Source organism: Oncorhynchus tshawytscha, linkage group LG13 (assembly GCF_018296145.1).
Source record: "Oncorhynchus tshawytscha isolate Ot180627B linkage group LG13, Otsh_v2.0, whole genome shotgun sequence".
Classification (NCBI taxonomy): Eukaryota; Metazoa; Chordata; class Actinopteri; order Salmoniformes; family Salmonidae; genus Oncorhynchus; species Oncorhynchus tshawytscha.
Window position 1 is genome coordinate 49,904,001 of NC_056441.1, and position 17,673 is coordinate 49,921,673.

The 17,673-nt window shown below is 47.2% G+C and overlaps 1 protein-coding gene across 2 annotated transcripts; it reads left to right on the forward strand.

Annotated features, from left to right (window-relative positions):
- Positions 1-140: 140 nt before the first annotated feature.
- On the forward strand, positions 141-13,214 carry LOC112244691 (B-cell lymphoma/leukemia 11B). 2 transcript variants are annotated; one of them, XM_042295847.1, is made up of 3 exons: positions 141-426; positions 2,509-2,850; positions 9,698-13,214. In XM_042295847.1, exons 1-3 carry the CDS (start codon positions 375-377, stop codon positions 11,440-11,442), a joined length of 2,139 nt encoding a protein of 712 aa, XP_042151781.1. In that variant the 5' UTR covers positions 141-374; the 3' UTR covers positions 11,443-13,214. The 2 variants fall into 2 exon arrangements, with proteins under 2 accessions (XP_042151781.1, XP_024268200.2); XM_024412432.2 differs by having other exon boundaries at positions 144-426; positions 9,695-13,214.
- The last annotated feature ends 4,459 nt before the right edge of the window (positions 13,215-17,673 follow it).

Here is a 17,673-nt window from a genome sequence, read left to right on the forward strand (position 1 = left end):
TTTTAGGGATAGGAGTTAAGGTTATGTTTGGGAGTTAGGGAAATGTGATTTTTTTAATGGCAATCAATTGTTTGGTCCCTAAAAGGATTGTAAAACAAACTGTGACATTGTATAGAGGGCGGGTTCGGGTCGGTGTAGTATAGTGGCGGGCGGCGCTTATGCCCCTGCCCCTCCTTTCCTCCGCTGTGGGGCTGGTAGCCTGAACTTGAACACTGGCTGGTGCACAGTTAGTCACTACGACGTCCCGTCGGTGCCATAGAGCTACACAGTCATTTGGTCAAGGCTATTCTTATCAACTTGATACTTTTTAAAATTCGATTCCGATTCGGAGTGTGGATGAACCGGCAGAACATTGACTGGTGCGATTAAGCAGAATGTCCAGACGCAAACAAGGCAGCCGACCGCAACACCTGAGTGCAATTCAAGGTAAGCTGAGAGGCCATGTCCATAGTTCCCTAATAAGAGGTAGCCTATATGCATTGTATGTATTTCATATACGACGTATTCATGTTAACCTTTTTTTTTTGGTGGGTGGGGGGTTGTATCAGTCAGGCTATGTTGGTATGCGCACCTTGACATTGAAGTTGAATCATTGATAAAAGTTGATCCAAAAAAATATATATATATTTTTTTAAAGAGCTGATATAAGGCCACACAGTTTTGTAACAAATACAGTTCAAATAAAGGAAATATGTTCATAGGCTACACAAAGGTCTCTTTAAGCATAGGTAATAAACATTTTTGCTCTGTTCTAGAAAGGGGACACGGCGTTATACTTTATTTCCTTGCTGGTCCACTGTCTTCCCCTGGGTTTTCTTTGTCTTGTCTGTGGAGACTGTTTGAATTATCTCCTATTTTGTGTTTGAAGTATCTCCTATTTTGCCCACGCCAACGCTTCCTTGTGGGGCAGACCGCGTGTTCAAGACACCGTACGTGTATGACAAGGCGAGAGAGGAGATGGATATTGTCTGCCCTCACAACAACCCCACTGACCTCCTTTTTCACTTATCTCCGTTTCTTCAAAAACGATATCTTGGATACCCCATACACTTGACTAGGCCTTATGTAGGCCATCATAATGATCTATATGTCAGAATGAGAGAAGAGATCGTTTTTCTTCTCCAGGGGACTGTGGGCATGCGTTTGACTAAAACACTGAGGTGCTCTGAAAGAACATGCATCTTTCTCTGTTCCCTAACGAAGGCCTGTAGAGCGTGTCTAGTTTGACCACAAGCCTTGACTATTCATATGTGCGTGCAACCGCGCCTAGCTTGTCTGCACTGAAACAGGAAAGGTGACATTTTTGAGTAACCACTGGTGAGCTCCTCAGCCCGAATCTACTGTCTGTACCTGTCCTGTACTCGGCCATGTCCGGGCAAGTGAAGCCCTTCCAAGCGTTAAGGTGTGTGTGTGTGTGTACATTTACCTTTATTTAACTAGGCAAGTCCGTGAAGAACAAAATCTTATTTTCAATGACGGCCTAGGAACAGTGGGTTTAACTGCCTGTTCAGGGGCAGATTTGTACCTTGTCAGCTCGGGATTTGAACATGAAACCTCTGTTACTAGTCCAACACTCTAACCACTAAGCTACCATGCTGCCCCATGACTGTATTGACTCCCTCCCTCCCCTCTTTTATCGAGTTTTGAGGACCAGTCAAACAACTCTGTCTGGAACAACTCCAAACCTGACCAACAGTCATTAACCATCTCTGCTGTTGGCTGAGTCTACATGGGTCATAAATGAGTCATGGACATTTTTATTTTGTAGCCTACGTTTATGGCTCTGATGAGTGAGACTGAAATTGAAGTTGAATCTGAAACCTAGACTACATCACTGCAAGGTGCTAAAATCTAAAGTATACATTTAATTTCAGTAATCTCACGTTAGACTCATAACTCTCCTTCGTGATGATGATTGATTTGGCCTCAAGCCCCAAGTGAATCTGAACATCAAGTCATGGCCACTCACATTCTCACTGAAAAACTGGTCAGTTCCTTGCCTAGTTGTTGAGAGAGTGTGTTGACAGGTGTAAACGTTCGGGGATTGGTATCCATTTATAATTGTTATATATATATATATATATTTTTTTTTTACTAAGCAATGATGTCAGTGTGAACACATCATGCAGCCTGCCATCTCAGAGGGGGGGTCAGTGTCGGCTGACTGGAATAGCCTGACTCCCACGGTAGCTCTGGTGGAGTGTGTTGGGTGGAGTGGCTCAGCATCAAAAGTAGCATTTTAAGAAATGGGGAGGGGTAATTTTTCTCTGAAGGCCATATTAGCAGTTGCCCAATCAACATGGTGTCTGACCACCCATGGTCTCCCTGTTGTAAGATCTTACAGGATGACATGAAGGAAAGAATATACACGTTCAAAGTAATTGCTATTTTCTTAAATGTTCATCTTCCTCTCTATTTCTTTGCCGCCTTTCCAGTAACACTCCCCAGCCCTAATTACTTTCACACTCCCCCTCTTCTTCATCTAACTCTCCCTCTCATCTTTCTCAGATGCCCCTGAGCCCTCGGACACTGCCGCTCCTTCGCCATTAGAGGAGTGGGGGTCCCTTCCCCAGGTCAGGGGTCGTGAGGAAAGTCGTGACCTACTGACCTGTGGGCAGTGCGATCAGGCCTTCCCTCTCGCCCGCATCTTGGCCTTCATCCAGCACAAACAGGGGGGCTGCCGCTCCCGGAATCACGACCCCAACACTCACACCCCTCCCTCCCCAGCCAACCGGACACAGCAACGCGGTGCTGTCACTCAGGTAGAGGCTGGGTTCGTGGAGCTGAGGAGAGTGACGGACAGGTCCAAAGCGGAGGAGCATAGTGTGAAGGTGGAGCCTAACATAACAGGTGCGTGCCGGCAGGTCCCTAATCAGTTACTTAAAAAATATATATATTTCTTGCTTTTGTTTTCTTCTCCCCCCCTTCCAGTCCAGCTCATTAACTGGGCGTTGCTGTGCTGCGGAGGCCTCTGAGTTAGCGACGCGCTGGGTAATTGTGTGGAAAGGTTAGGCAGCAGTGTTTTGAGGCCCCAGGGGGCCCCTGAGGGCTCCGATGCACCTGAGCTCCCCTCTATCTCCTTGACACTCTCTCTCAGGTGAAGTGGCCAGGTAAACACGTAGGGCAAGGCACAGTGCTCTCTGGCCACGCAATAACACGGCCTGCGCTCACTGGAGGACTGGCTGTGCTAAGCTGAGAGGGACGATGAGATGGTGTCACAATGGGCTGTGGTGTGGTCATACTTCACAACATGTTTAAAAGGATAATGTCACCATAGTTCTGGTGTGTTTGCATGGCTTCTCAGTGCAGGTGTACGTTGTCCATCAGATGGGCATCCCAATCATCTGCATTTAGATGAGACTTAGGGCGGCAGGTAGCCACTGTTAGAGCTACAGGTAGCCTAGCGGTGAGAGCATTGAACCAGCATCCGAAAAGTCACTCGTTTGAATACTCAAGCCGATCAGGTGAAAAATCTATGTGCCCACGAGCAAGGCACTTAGTCTTCATTTGCACCAGGAGCTCCATACTTCTATGGCTGACCCTGTAAAACATTTCACTGCACCTATCCTGTGTATGTGACAATAAAATATATATTTTTTAATATTTTTGGAACTGGGACCCTTACACTCTTTCTCAGACGCACACAGCCACTTGCACTTCCTTCCTTTGTGTAACGCTCAGGGGACTGCTGCGTGCTCTGTTTCCGTCTGTCCGTGTCTTTCTCTTGTTTTTCTCTTTCGGTCTCTGTTTTTCATGTTCTCTCTCAACAGCTCTCTGTCTATCTCTCGGTCTCTTGCTGCCTGTTTTACATGTTCTTTCTCTCTCTGTCTAACTCGCTCTCTCTCTCTAGCTGCTTTGTTTTCATGTTATCTCTCTCCGTGTCGGTATCTCTCTCTCTCTGTGTTTTTCTTCTTCTTCGTGCCCACAGGCTTATACAAAAGAGCTACCCACGTGCACTACCCAAAAGCTGTACCGTATCTCCACCAAGCAAAACAAGATCACTTTTAATAACGAAATGAGTCAATGGTGCATGACAACATGTACAGTTGAAGTCGGAAGTTTACATACAACTTAGCCAAATACATTTAAACTCAGTTTTTCACAATTCCTGACATTTAATCTGAGTAAAAATTCCCTGTTTTAAGTCCGTTAGGATCACCACTTTATTTTAAGTGTGAAATGTCAGAATAATAGTCGAGTGATTTATTTCAGCTTTTATTTCTTTCATCACATTCCCAGTGGGTCAGAAGTTTAGTATTTGGTAGCATTGCCTTTAAATAGTTTAACTTGGGTCAAACATGTCAGGTAGCCTTCCACAAGCTTCCCACAATAAGTTGGGTAAATTTTGGCCCATTTCCTCCTGACAGAGCTGGTGTAACTGAGTCAGGTTTGTAGGCCTCCTTGCTCGCACACGCCTTTTCAGTTCTGCCCATAAATCTTCTATAGGATTGAGGTCAGGTCTTTGTGATGGCCACTCCAATACCTTGACTTTGTTGTCCTTAAGCCTTTTTGCCACAACTTTGGAAGTATGCTTGGGGTCATTGTCCATTTGGAAGACCCATTTGTGACCAAGCTTTAACTTCCTGACTGATGTCTTGAGATGTTGCTTCAATATATCCAAATCATTTTCTTTCCTCATGATGCCATCTATTTTGTGAAGTGCACCAGTTCCTCCTGCAGCAAAGCACCCCCACAGCATGATGCTGCCACCCCCGTGCTTCATGTTTGGGATGGTATTCTTCGGCTTGCAAGCCTCCCCTTTTTCCCTCTAAACATAACGATGGTCATTATGGTCAAACAGTTCTATTTTTGTTTCATCAGACCAGAGGGCATTTATCCAAAAAGTACGATCTTTGTCCACATATGCAGTTGCAAAATGCAGTCTGTCTTTTTTATGGCGGTTTTGGAGTGGCTTCTTCCTTACTGAGCGGCCTTTCAGGTTATGTCGATATAGGACTTGTTTTACTGTGGATATAGATACTTTTGTACATGTTTCCTCCAGCATCTTCACAGGGTCCTTTTGCTGTTGTTCTGGGATTGATTTGCACTTCGCACCCAAGTACGTTCATCTCTAGGAGACTGAACGCGTCTCCTTCCTGAGCGGTATGACGGCTGCGTCCCATGGTGTTTATACTTGCGCACTATTGTTTGTACAGATGAACGTGGTACCTTCAGGCATTTGGAAATTGCTCCCAAGGATGAACCAGACTTGTGGAGGTCTTGGCTGATTTCTTTTGATTTTCCCATGATGTCAAGCAAAGAGGCACTGAGTTTAAAGGTAGGCCTTGAAATACATCCACAGGTATACCTCCAAGTGACTCGATTGATGTCAATTAGCCTATCAGAAGCTTCTAAAGCCATGACATAATTTTCTGGAATTTTCCAAGCTGTTTAAAGGCACAGTCAACCAAGTGTATGTAAACTTCTGACCCACTGGAATTGTGATACAGTGAAATAATCTATCTGTGAACAATAGTTGTAAAAATGACTTGTGTCATGCACAAAGTAGATGTCCTAACCGACTTGCCAAAACTATCGTTTGTTAACAAGAAATATGTGGAGTGGTTGAAAACCGAGTTTTAATGACTCCAACATATATAAACTTCCGACCTCAACTGTAGGTGTAAGGCTAGACTGTAAACTCTCCTTCCAGACTCGTATTAAGCATCTCCAATCTAGAATTGGCATCTTATTTCGCAAACAAAGCCTCCTTCACTCACGCTGCCAAACACACCCTCGTAAAACGGACTATCCTACCGATCCTCAACTTCGGCGATGTCATTTACAAAATAGCCTTCAACGCTCTACTCAGACTGCATCCAGTTTGCTATCACAGTGCCATCCGTTTTGTCACCAAAGCCCCATATACCACCCACCACTGTGACCTGTATGCTCTTGTCGGCTGGCCCTCGCTACATATTCGTCGCCAGACCCACTGGCTCCAGGTCATGTAGAAGTCTTTGCTAGGAAAGCTCAGCCTTATCTCAGCTCACTGGTCACCATAACAACACCCACGTGTAGCACGCGCTCCAGTAGGTAGATCTCACTGGTCATCCCCAAAGCCAACACCTCCTTTGGCCGCCTTTCCTTCCAGTGGCAGCAGAGAAATGACTGGAACGAATTGCGAAAATCGCTGAAGTTGGAGACTTATCTCCCTCACTAACTTTATGCATCAGCTATCTGAGCAGCTTACCTATCGCTGCAGCTGTACACAGCCCATCTCTAAATAGCCCATCCAACTACCTACCTCATTCCTGTATTGTTTTTATTTACTTTTTTTGTTGCTCTTTTGCAAACCAGTATTTCTACTTGCACATCATCTGCACATCTATCACAAGTGTTAATTTGCTAAATTGTAATTACTTGGCTACTAAGGCCTATTTATTGTCTTTCCTCCTTACTCCATTTGCACACACCATCACACCTCCTCCTCCATGCTTCACAGTGGGAAGTTCCTTGGTGTCCACATCACCAACGATCTATCATGGACCAAACACACCAAGACAGTTGTGAAGAGGGCATGACAAAACCTTTTCCCTCTCTGGAGACTGAAAAGATTTGTCATGTGTCCCCAGATCCTCAAAAAGTTATACAGCTGCACCATCGAGAGCATCCTGACCAGTTGCATCACCGCCTAGTATGGCGACTGCTCGGCATCTGACCGTAAGGCACTGCAAAGGATAGTGCGTACAGCCCAGTACATAACCGGGGTCAAGCTTCCCGCAATCCAGGACCTATATACTAGGCGGTGTCAGAGGAATGCCCATAAAATTGTCAGATTCCAGTCCACTATTACATTGACCCCCCCCCCCATTTGTACACTGCTGCTACTTGCTGTTTATTGTCTATGCATAGTCACTTCACCCCTACCTATATGTACAAATACCTCTAACCTGTTCCCCCGCACACTTGACTCGGTACCTGTATATAGCCTCGTTATTGTGTTACTTCTATTTCGTAGTTTTCATGTATTCACTATTATTCTACAATGTAGAAAATAGGCAAAATAAAGAGAGACCCTGGAATGAGTAGGTGCATCCAAACTTTTGACTGGTACTGTATATTTCCACACGGATGTTGGAATAATACGGCGGTATTGTGAAAATGACGACAGTTCTCTATTGGTGTAAGAGCTGGGTTTTTTTTTTAAAGACCATTTGAAATTTCAGCCTGTTTTGGTGGGATGGAGTTGTTTCCAACCTCTCTGCCAATAACAGCTAGTTTTCAGTTTTCCCTCCCCACTTAGACCACTCCTAGACAGTCCTAGTTAAATTCTTGCTTGACAAATTGCTCTTTGCTAAGAAGCAATTTATTTTAATTTCTTTACCATTTTAATTGAAACAATGACAGTTAAGGCACTACAGTTTTACCCCAAAATTATTGGATATTGAAAAAGAAGCGTCTGCATTGGACATTTTTGAAGTAACTCAAAGTGAAAGGTTTTGTATGTGGTATGCTAGGATTTAATACAGTACTGTATGTGCTACGTGTTGTGGGTCTTTCTGACCGTGGGAAGGAGAGTGACTATGCAGTAGCGGTGAGTGGGTCAAAATCACTGAGGAAGCCCCATCCCAAAAAACATTACGACCTACGTGAAAAGATGTCAAAATGGTCTATGATTCTGTCCATATAGGAAATGCTTTTATTTATTTTTATTGTTCTAGGCTACTTGGCTAAAATGCTTGCTCGGTATCCTAACGTCCTTTCATGGGCAACCATGCGCCAGGCCAGGTAGTTAACATTAGCCTGCTACATCTAGCTACATGTTGAACTTCCATCCTCTCAGGCCAGGGGAACAACGTATGAATTTATGGTTGGATCAGAATCGCTGTGATAATCCAAATACCTATCGCCATCCATAGCTAGCCAATGGAGGACAACAAGATGCAACAATTCAAGTTTTTTTCTGTCAATACCAATTTGCTCTCGACGTGATTAGAGTGAAGCCAAGTCCAAACGGACTACAATTGACTTTTTTTGGGGGGCGGTGGGTGTGCCAGGACCATTCACAATTGAGTACACAGTTTAGCTCAATGCGGATTGACTATTGTTTTATACTTTTATATATCAAGGGAGGCTAAATGCTCACTGACTTCCCTTGCATTCAGCGCTATGGTCGGCAACTGTCATACTATTTTAAAATGTTTTGTAGAAGCCTGGCTTCCCTTGGCATCCATGAATACACGCCACAGTGATTGTCTGCTTGAGGAAGATGACTCAAAGTGAAGGAGCAGTTATCCCACAACAGATAGGTGTCCCTTCACACTAGTGTGTGTGATCGAGAGAGTTGGAAGAACGTGACGGGTTATTATGATGTCTCGTTTTATTTGGCATTTATTCTACTTGGTTTTTTTCTTCTTCTCGTCTCTAACATTATCCCCCCCTCCCCTCATCTTCAACAGACTCTCTCGCTTGCCCTATTCCAATCTCTCGTCCCCCCCCCCACACACACTCTTTTCTCCTGCCTCCCCCTCTCTCCCTCGGGAGAAGCGATTCTGCCTGCTGCTCGTTAGTGCTCCTAGCCAATCTGCATTTTTAATTAGCACTTATTGCTTCTGCTTAATATTCAAGTGCGACCCCGGGCCAAATGGGAATCCTTACAAAAAAAAGAGCGAATGAGAAACCGTCTGGGTATTGTGTTTCACTCCAGGACCCCCGAGATAACCCCCCCCTCCTCCTCAGGGAGAGATTTGGAGGGCTAGGGAGGCTGAGGGGTGGGAGGATGGGTCTGAAGTACAATCCAAGGGGTGACATTTTTGTGGTGTTTCTCGATCAGCACTGCTGCATCCTTATCAACTTCTCTCCTACTTTACTCATCTCTTCGAGCTAAGTTAAAGGATGTGTCCACCATGTCTCCTATCCTCTCCCGGCAGAGAGATGGAGAAAGGGTTGCTTTCTTTTTCATCTTTTCTCTCCTCCCCCTCTAGTAAAATACAGAAGGATTTTGACTTCAGGAAACAAGAAAGAGGCTTATACCAGAATCGGCTTTGGAAGAAAAAAATGTAACATTTTTTTCCCCCCCCTCAATTTGAGGATCTTCTTTCCAATTTAGATTTATGCAAAAAGGCCTCATTTGTCAAGCTGGCTGAGTCAGTCCCTGATTTACATAAAGCCTTCGTTTTCTCGGTTCCGCTAATTAGCAATTTGCAGCTTAATTGGAGAGTGGTTCTCGGTTAAGAGACAAAGCTAACCACGTTTAAAAAATGTCTCCAGATGTACTTAACTATCCATCTCCCCTTTCTGCTGGTCTCTGTCCTTTTTTTAAAATGTTTAATCTTTCATATTTTTCATCTTTCATCTCTCCCTTGCTTCTGGTCCAATCAACAGCCTTCGCTATCTCTGTGTCCCTCTCTCCTTGGCTTCTGTCTCGAGAAGGAAGAATCTGTTTAAAAAATATATATATTTTTGAACTTCAGACTACCTTGTCCTGTAGACCTGACCCAGGGAATGTTAAGCATCTTCCCTCTTGCTGTAGTCGTTCACTCTTCACTGACTGAACAAGTTTAGTTTCTCTGCACATAACCATTGCCATAAACAGACTGCCTTTGTTCGGGCTGTGTTCCTTTTTATATTCTAGCTATCCACAATCGTTCCCACTGTCTGTGTGCTGTTTTAATCAAACCTATTGACAACCCTTACATTTTTTCAGATCAAGAAAATGATTTGGCTTACTTACTGTTTGTTGTTTCTGTAGCAGAAGAGCCGTCCTGCTTTACCTGCCAGCTGTGTGAGTGTGTGTTGCCCTCTGCCTGGGCCCTGCTCCAACACGCCCAGCACACACACTCCTTCAGCATCTACCAGGAGGATGGGGAGAAGATGGGAAGAGGGGGTCACCAGCACTCCAAACCTGCAGCCACCCTGGATCCCTGTCAACTGAGCCACACCCTGGCCACCGCCTTCCACCCTTCCGCTCTGCGTCTGCCCCACATCTTCCGTCCACGGCAGAACCGCAGGCCAGCTTCTCAGGCCAGCTCCACCCCTTCCTCCAGAGAACGACAGGCCCTCAACTTCTGTCTGAGGGAGCTGGCTGAGGGCGGTAACACCACCGCTGGTGTTCTGGTTCCCTCTCCGTCGCCGTCCCCCCCGGCCGCATCTTCCTTCCCCCAGTGTGGACCCGCCCAGGTGGGGTTTCCCTGTGAGCTGTGTGGCCAGGGCTTCCATTCCCTACGCAGCCTGTCAGCCCACCGGAGGACCCACGCATGCGAGCGGCCCTACCACTGTGGCTTGTGTGACCAGGCCTTTGCCCAGAGTGGTCAGCTGGCTCGCCACATGAGGAGTCACCGCAGTGAGACGGGCGTGGGTAGAGGGGGCTACGAGGGGATGGAGGTGGGGCTGGTAGGGGAGGATGAGGGGGGTCGGCAGGGGATGAGAGAGAGGTTTATAATGCAGGGGGCAGGAGAAGCGGTGTTGAGTGGAGCACCAGGAGAGAGGGAGACCTCTGAGGTGGACCTGTCCCTGTCCAAGCATCACTCCCCAGACTCCGGACTGATCCTTCTCTCCTCCCAGCCTGGAGGTCCAGACATGAGCCTGCTCAGGCTGTTCCAACCCCAGGGAGAGTTGGCGGACGATGAGGTGGAGGGACAAGAGGAGCCCCAGCACGCGTCCCCCTGCGCCAGCCCCTCAGAGGGGTCACTGGAAAGCGGAGAGACTGGGGGCAGTGGGGAGAGTGGCATTGCCAGCGGAAACTGCACCCCCAAACGGCCGGAGAGGGAGGACAGGGCTCCGGTAGGGGGGGAGTGGGAGAGCGAGCGGGACGGAGAGATGGCGGATGGAGAGAAGGAGTGGTTTGCAGGCGGGAGCAGCGAGGTGGTCCAGGAGTGGCAGAGGGAGAGCGAACAGAGAGGAGGAGGAAACGGCGTCATCAGCAGTAACAGTGGTAGCAACGACGGGGGGTCAGGGAAGAAGAAGAAGGAGGAGGCCTGTGAGTACTGTGGGAAACAGTTCCGGAACAGCAGCAACCTGACGGTGCACCGGCGCAGCCACACGGGAGAACGGCCCTACCAGTGTGGCCTGTGCAGCTACGCATGCGCCCAGAGCTCCAAGCTCACACGCCACATGAAGACCCACGGCGCCCACGGGGCCCGCGCCCCATTCCTGTGCCAGCTGTGCGGGGTGCCCTTCACTGTGTACGCCACCCTGGAGAAACACCTGAAGAAGGTGCACGGGCTGAGCCATGCCAGCGTCGGGACCTACACCCAGGCCAGCGCAGCTGATGTCAACTGGGCCCTTGTCCAAATGGATGACAGGGTGATCATCAAGATGGAGGAGGATGAAGCCACTACAGACCAGACAGAAAACAACATGGCTGTCATGGTGGAGATGGGATTGGAGGCTGAGGAGAACCAGAAAGGGGAGGTGGATGGTACTGTCAGCCCAGCTGTAGTGGAGGATAGTGTGGGTGAGCTTCCTGCTGAAGGCCGTGCGGACGTGGGCTCAGCGTAAACTTCTGGTCCACCTTAGCTGTCATATCACACTTTTGTACACTGACCAAGACATTCAAAAGCACTGGCTTGGACTGTCACTCATTCCAACCACTTTGACCAACATAAATATCCATAGAATTGTAATGAACCTTTCCTAGCACTCAACTGGAATCTAGGTACCAACCCTGCTCTCCTCTTAATTCCCTATCTATGCCATGCTGAGGTACGTTACGTCTTGCCAGAGCTGATAATTAGCATATGCAAACCCGCCTACTTAGACCACAGCACAAAACCCTGACATGCAATGGAAAGGAGGGCGGCAAATAGGACTTGAGAACAGGAAGTCAACGACCACAGTCCACCAGATCACAGGAAGTTGATCACCATGCTCCAGCACAATATAGGAAGTGGACACCAGTGGTCAAATGATTGGTTCACTCAGTCGACATACTAGTGATGATTACCAATAGGAACTGTCAAATGTAGAAAGCAAAAAAAGGGCTTGTAATTATTATTTTTATTTTATATATCTAGTGGCATGAGATTACTATGATTAGTGAGGCTTTCATATCCTGTTCTGTTGCTGTGGTGACAACTGGCAGGGTGGTTGTCACACTCTAATTCGTCCACAGACTAGTTGTTTGGACAGAGATGGGGTCAAAGGGGAAACGAACCCAAGCAGGTTTCTCTGTATCCTTTTTAGATTTTGCTTTTGACACAACACTTGCCACTTAATGTAAAGTTTACAAGGCTCGCGAGGCCCAGCTAAGTTCTGTTCTTCCTCTGTGTGTATGGCTGTCTCCTCCAATGTGTATACGTCTCATCTGCTGATTTTGTTTTCCGAGCTTAGCTGCTAAGCATAAAGAAACTGCCATTTTGACTTCAAATGAAACGGGTGTGGATTTATTTCCTTTTGTACTTCATAATTGGATGATCCTTTTTCTTTCCTTTTTGTTTACGTTCATAAAACGCGGGAAACCCCTTGAAGCTTGCGCATATGCATGTTTTGCTGCCATTTGAAATGGTTTGAATTTGTCCTTTAATTTATGGGCCCATGTTCGTGGTTGGCAAATGAAACTACAGGTTGGAGAGCTATAGTAAATGGTTTGTTGATAGGTGGGAGAGTTTTGTGGGTAACACCGTGTGTCTGTGTGTGTGTGTGTGTGTGTGTGTGTGTGTGCAGAGAAGTTGTTTGGTAACACTTGACTTGAACTGTCGGTCAAATGCCTCGCTAACTACAACCGAAACATGACCAGCTGTTTTATTTGCTTGGAAACGGAGCCTACGCCCACGACAACGGTACTCGCAGCGGAAGGCAAGATAACTGTGGCTAACCTTTTAGCTATAGTGGCTGAGAACATGGTTTGAGTGAAGTGTCACCAACTATTTTGTGACTACTGTGACTTACGTTATCATTATTGATGTCAATATACACTGGCGGCAGGGAACCCTTATTTTTTTGGACTCTTTGAAAAAAACAATTCTTTGCTTTGTGTATGAAACCAGTGATGGGGTCAAATGTGTACGATTTGATGGACATGAGCGGAGTATAGTTGTTCAAGGACCAATGCTATGTGCAATAGAATGGCACTCGCAGATGTCGCTGCCACTGATATCGTCAATTGACTGTGCTGTATGCCTCAAACTCAACTCAGTTTCCCAGAATTCTTGCTTTTCTCTGTCTGTGCTGACTACAATGAGGCTAACGACACCACTGTCTTTGTAAACTTGACACCATTTTGTCATTGACCTGGTTATGAGGAGTCTCATTAAAGAATTGAGGCAAAGCGATCTTTCTCTCTCTCTCTCTCGCTCTCTCTCTGTGTGCTTGTTCGCATTTCGGTCTCACACAGTGTAGGAATGGCGAACCCGCTCCTGAAACATCAGACTGATGTAAACGAGCATAGAGGGGCTCCCCCATCCAGTGCTGTGACATTAAACATTCATAACTCAGGATGACTGAAGTCAGTCCACAGAGAAACGACCCACACAGATCAAACTAACACCAACCGAAAGAGTTCCTAAAAAAGGCGGTGAAGGGGCATAATCTTTAGGCCAGTTGAACTTTATGTAGTACGGGTAGGAAGGCTACATATCCAGGGAACTGGGATGGGCAAGCTGGAAGGCTTCTAGGGGGTGCTGGGTGCCAGGGGGTTGAGCCTGCAAGGGGTAAGCATTGTAATTGCTGACTGCGCCAGCATCCTATAGCCTTGGCCCTGCCCCTTCTAATGAGAAGGCAGCTCTATGATCCTATAGCTCATTAACAGCAAGGCTTTTTAATGAGGTTTCAGCAGGGCGGATGGGGGGGGGCACCAGATGCGCGCACACACACGCCCCACTATCAATTACTACTGTGTAGAGAACCAAAGCCATTTCCTGGACCAGACCCAGACGAGTTGGTCCGCTCTTCTCCCCAAAGAGGGTGAGAGGGCAGGTAACCACCTCCACTGCTCCCCTTCGGAGCCAGAGCAGATACGCTACGTGGGTACGCCTGCGCCACTCGGTGTCTGAAAGGACCCAGTTTACGTAAAGGTAAGGTGATACAAAGCAGTGCGGTAGCAGCCATGGTAAGTGCATACCTTCCCACCCTCAACCGCCCCTTTGTATTCCTGCCAGCCACCTCCAGTCCACGCCTCTATACCGGAGTAACAATGACCAACCCTGCCCCATTCACACCTCTCTGAACTTTAACAGAGATGGGCTGTCCGCCAGCAGGGTAGGGTGCGGGGAAATCCATCAGCTGACCGCGTGTGTATGTGTGTGTCTGACCAGGGCCAAGCCCAGGGCATGGACTTTGAGATCTAATAGCTGTGTCTCCGCTCTACAGAGAAGGCTTTTGTTGGGCCAGGACAGGGACAGGGAGAGGGGTTATAGGAGGACAGGCCCATTGTAATGGCTGGAATGGAGTCAAACACATGGAAGCCATGTGGAAGCCATGTGTTTGACTCCATTCCATTTACTCCAGCCATTACAGTGAGCCTGTCCTCCTATAACTCCTGCCACCAGCCTCCTCTGGTTTGACACTTGTGGAACACTTCATATATGTCTGCCATTGCACCTGCAGTGAAAAGGCCAGAAAGCCATCACGGTTGTGCAAGACTAAGAGCGTTTTTTGTGTGTGTGTGTGTGTGTGTGTGTGTGTGTGTGTGTGTACAAAATAATTCCAGCTGAACCAATTGAAGTGTTTACAGAGCTAACAGCACAGTCATGGTTACCTCCCCTGCCTTATGGCCATGCAGTCATGGGATACATTTATGATATTGTCTTTGCCTCTTTAGTATTAGTATAATCTCAAGGGGTAAACACACTGTCGTATTGATAACTTTCATCATTGGATGTCTTATCTTAACAGACAGACATGCAATTCTGTGATACACTGTGGTATTGTATGGGGCAGACCTGGAGCTACAAATTAGAAAATGAAATTAGAAGTGAGGTTACGCTTTCTCATGTAAAAAGCCAATTCACTTCTCTTTAATTATGTGTCTTAACGTATGCCTCCCCTGTTCATGGGGAACAGAATGGAAAAGGGGGGGTACAGTTTAGAAGGCAGGGCAGGGGTGAGGGTTCACACCAAAGGGGTGAGGAGAAAGGGGAGAGGTGCGTTTGGGAATGACTAGGCTGACCCTCCGTTCCCACGATTTCCCCCCCCCCACCCCCCCACCCCAACAAAGACCACAACGTGAAACCTAAACCCTGGAATTACACTCTCCCACCTTCCACCCCTCCATCACCCAACTCTCCCAGTGAGAGTGTGAGAGGATGGGTGAGAGGCGACACGGTCCCAGCCGTCAATCCAGTCTGTGCCATTCAACACCACGTAATGAGCAGGGGGAACAATGCATTCAGATGGTGTCCATTCTTCAGGGGTAATGATATTGAATGGCGGGGAGGATCGTATGAGAGTGGCCATGCCGGACTTGTTTGGGGGATAGTTATGACAAGGTGGGGACGCTGTGATACAAGACTATGAGAAGAACTGTGCAGGAAGTCTGTTGATATCTGCCATTCAGCTGAAGGACATCACATAAAGCAAACGGCAAACCCCTGGTCTAGGATCCACAGGAGTTCAATGGACACAACTGCTTTTTACACTGAAGCCTGAAGTTCACCACAATGGCTAATATTACCAGCATTGAGATGTGTTTAGTATCAGATACATCTGTATCTGCCTGATTCTCTTGAGTGAATTGTAGCCTAATACACTGATCGTACGTCATAGATGCCCCTGTCGCCATCTCTCCTTTCATGGTCGACGTCTCGTACTCTTTGTCAGGACCCACTGTGGTCGAAGCCGTGCTTAACTTGGAACATTTCAACTGCTTTATTTTCACTCCACTGGTTGAATCTCGACCTCTTCCACCCACCTCAATACACCCTTATGACCAGCATAGAGAAAGATAGAAGCAACGTGACATTCTAACCCGCACCTTCAGTCTCATTCGTCCATTAGCTACCTATTCATAAGGGCTGCAGGTAGCCGAGTGGTTAGAGCGTTGGGCCAGTTTGCTAGATCAAATCCCGGCACTGACAAGGTAAAAATCTGTCATTCTGCTCCTGCAGAAGGCAGTTAACCCACTGTTCCTAGGCTGTCATTGTAAATAACAATTTGTTTTTAACTGACCTGCCTAGTTAAATAAATAAAAAATACAACCTTCACTGCCACCTCCACCCACTCAATAACCAGCAATCTATTAACACATCCAACACATAAACATGTGCCCTCTGCACCTGGTGACCCTGGTTATAAACCTGACACTCTCTCTCTCGCTCTAAACACACCTGAGGGCCAGTCACAGGGTCATTCTAGCCCCCCAGCAACACACAAGCTAGCTCCTCTGACCCCAGATCCATTCTTCCAGGACACACACACACACACAGTCTAACTGCCATGATCTGGATGTCTAGCTAAGCCAGCTCTGAGAGTGGGCCCTGATTTGTGCTCGAAGAAGGAGGAGTTAGCGATGATCGTGGATAACTCCGCTGTCAACCGTTCGTCTGAGCGTGTCAAAACATGTCTGCTTTTTGAATGACTTTAATATGGATTTTCAGACACAAAGACGTCCTGTTCCAGTGGTGGTGGCGGCGTCATCGGAAGGTTAGTATTCTTGATAATTTCCTGTCTGTACTTTGCGTATGATTAAGCACCTGAAAACGCATACAAGGCTCTCCCTCACTCTCCTTTTGGCAAATCTGACCATGACTCCATCCTCCTGATTCCTGTTTACAAGCAAGAACTCAAACAGGAAGTACCAGTGATGCGCTCCATACGAAAGTGATCCGAAGAGCCGAATACTAAGCTACAGGACTGTTTCGCTAGCACAGACTGGAAAATGTTCCGGTATTCATACGACAACATTGAGGCGTTAACCACATCAGTCACCGGCTTCATTAATAAGTTCATAATAAGTGCATCGACAGTAACTGTACGTACATATCCCAACCAGAAGCCATGGATTACAGGCAACATCCGCACTGAGCTAAAGGTTAGAGCTGCCACTTTCAAAGGAGCCGGACACTAACCCGGATGCTTATAAGAAATCCGACTACGACCTCCGACGAGCCATGAAACAGGCAAAGCGTCAATTCAGGACTAAGATCGAATCAAATCCTACTAAGCTGGCTTTCACATCAACACCATTATCCCAGACACCCTGGACCCACTCCAATTCACATACCGCCCTAACAGATCCACAGATGACGCAATCGCTATTGCACTCCAGACTGCACTCTCCTACCTGAACACGAGGAACACCTATGTGAGAATGCTGTTCATTGACTACAGCTCAGCGTTCAACACCATAGTGCCCTCCAAGCTCATCAATAAACTCAGGACCCTGGGACTGAATACCTCCCTCTACAACTGGATCCGGTATTTCCTGACGGGCTGCCCCCAGGTGTTGAGGGTAGGCAACAACACATCCGCTCCGCTGATCCTCAACACTGGGGCCCTTCAAGGTTGCGTACTTAGTCCCCTGTTCAACCATTTCATAAAGTTTGCTGAGGACATGACGGTGGTAGGCCTGATCACCGACAACTATGAGCCCATAGGGATGACGTCAGAGACCTGGCAGTGTGGTGCCAGGGCAGCAATCTCTCCCTCACCATCAGCAAGACAAAGCAGCTGATCGTGGAATGCAGGAAATAGAGGGCCGAGCATGTTGAGGGGGTGTAGTGCAGTGGGTCGAGAGCATCAAATTCCTCTGTGTCCACATCACTAATGAATTAACATGGTCCACACACCAACACA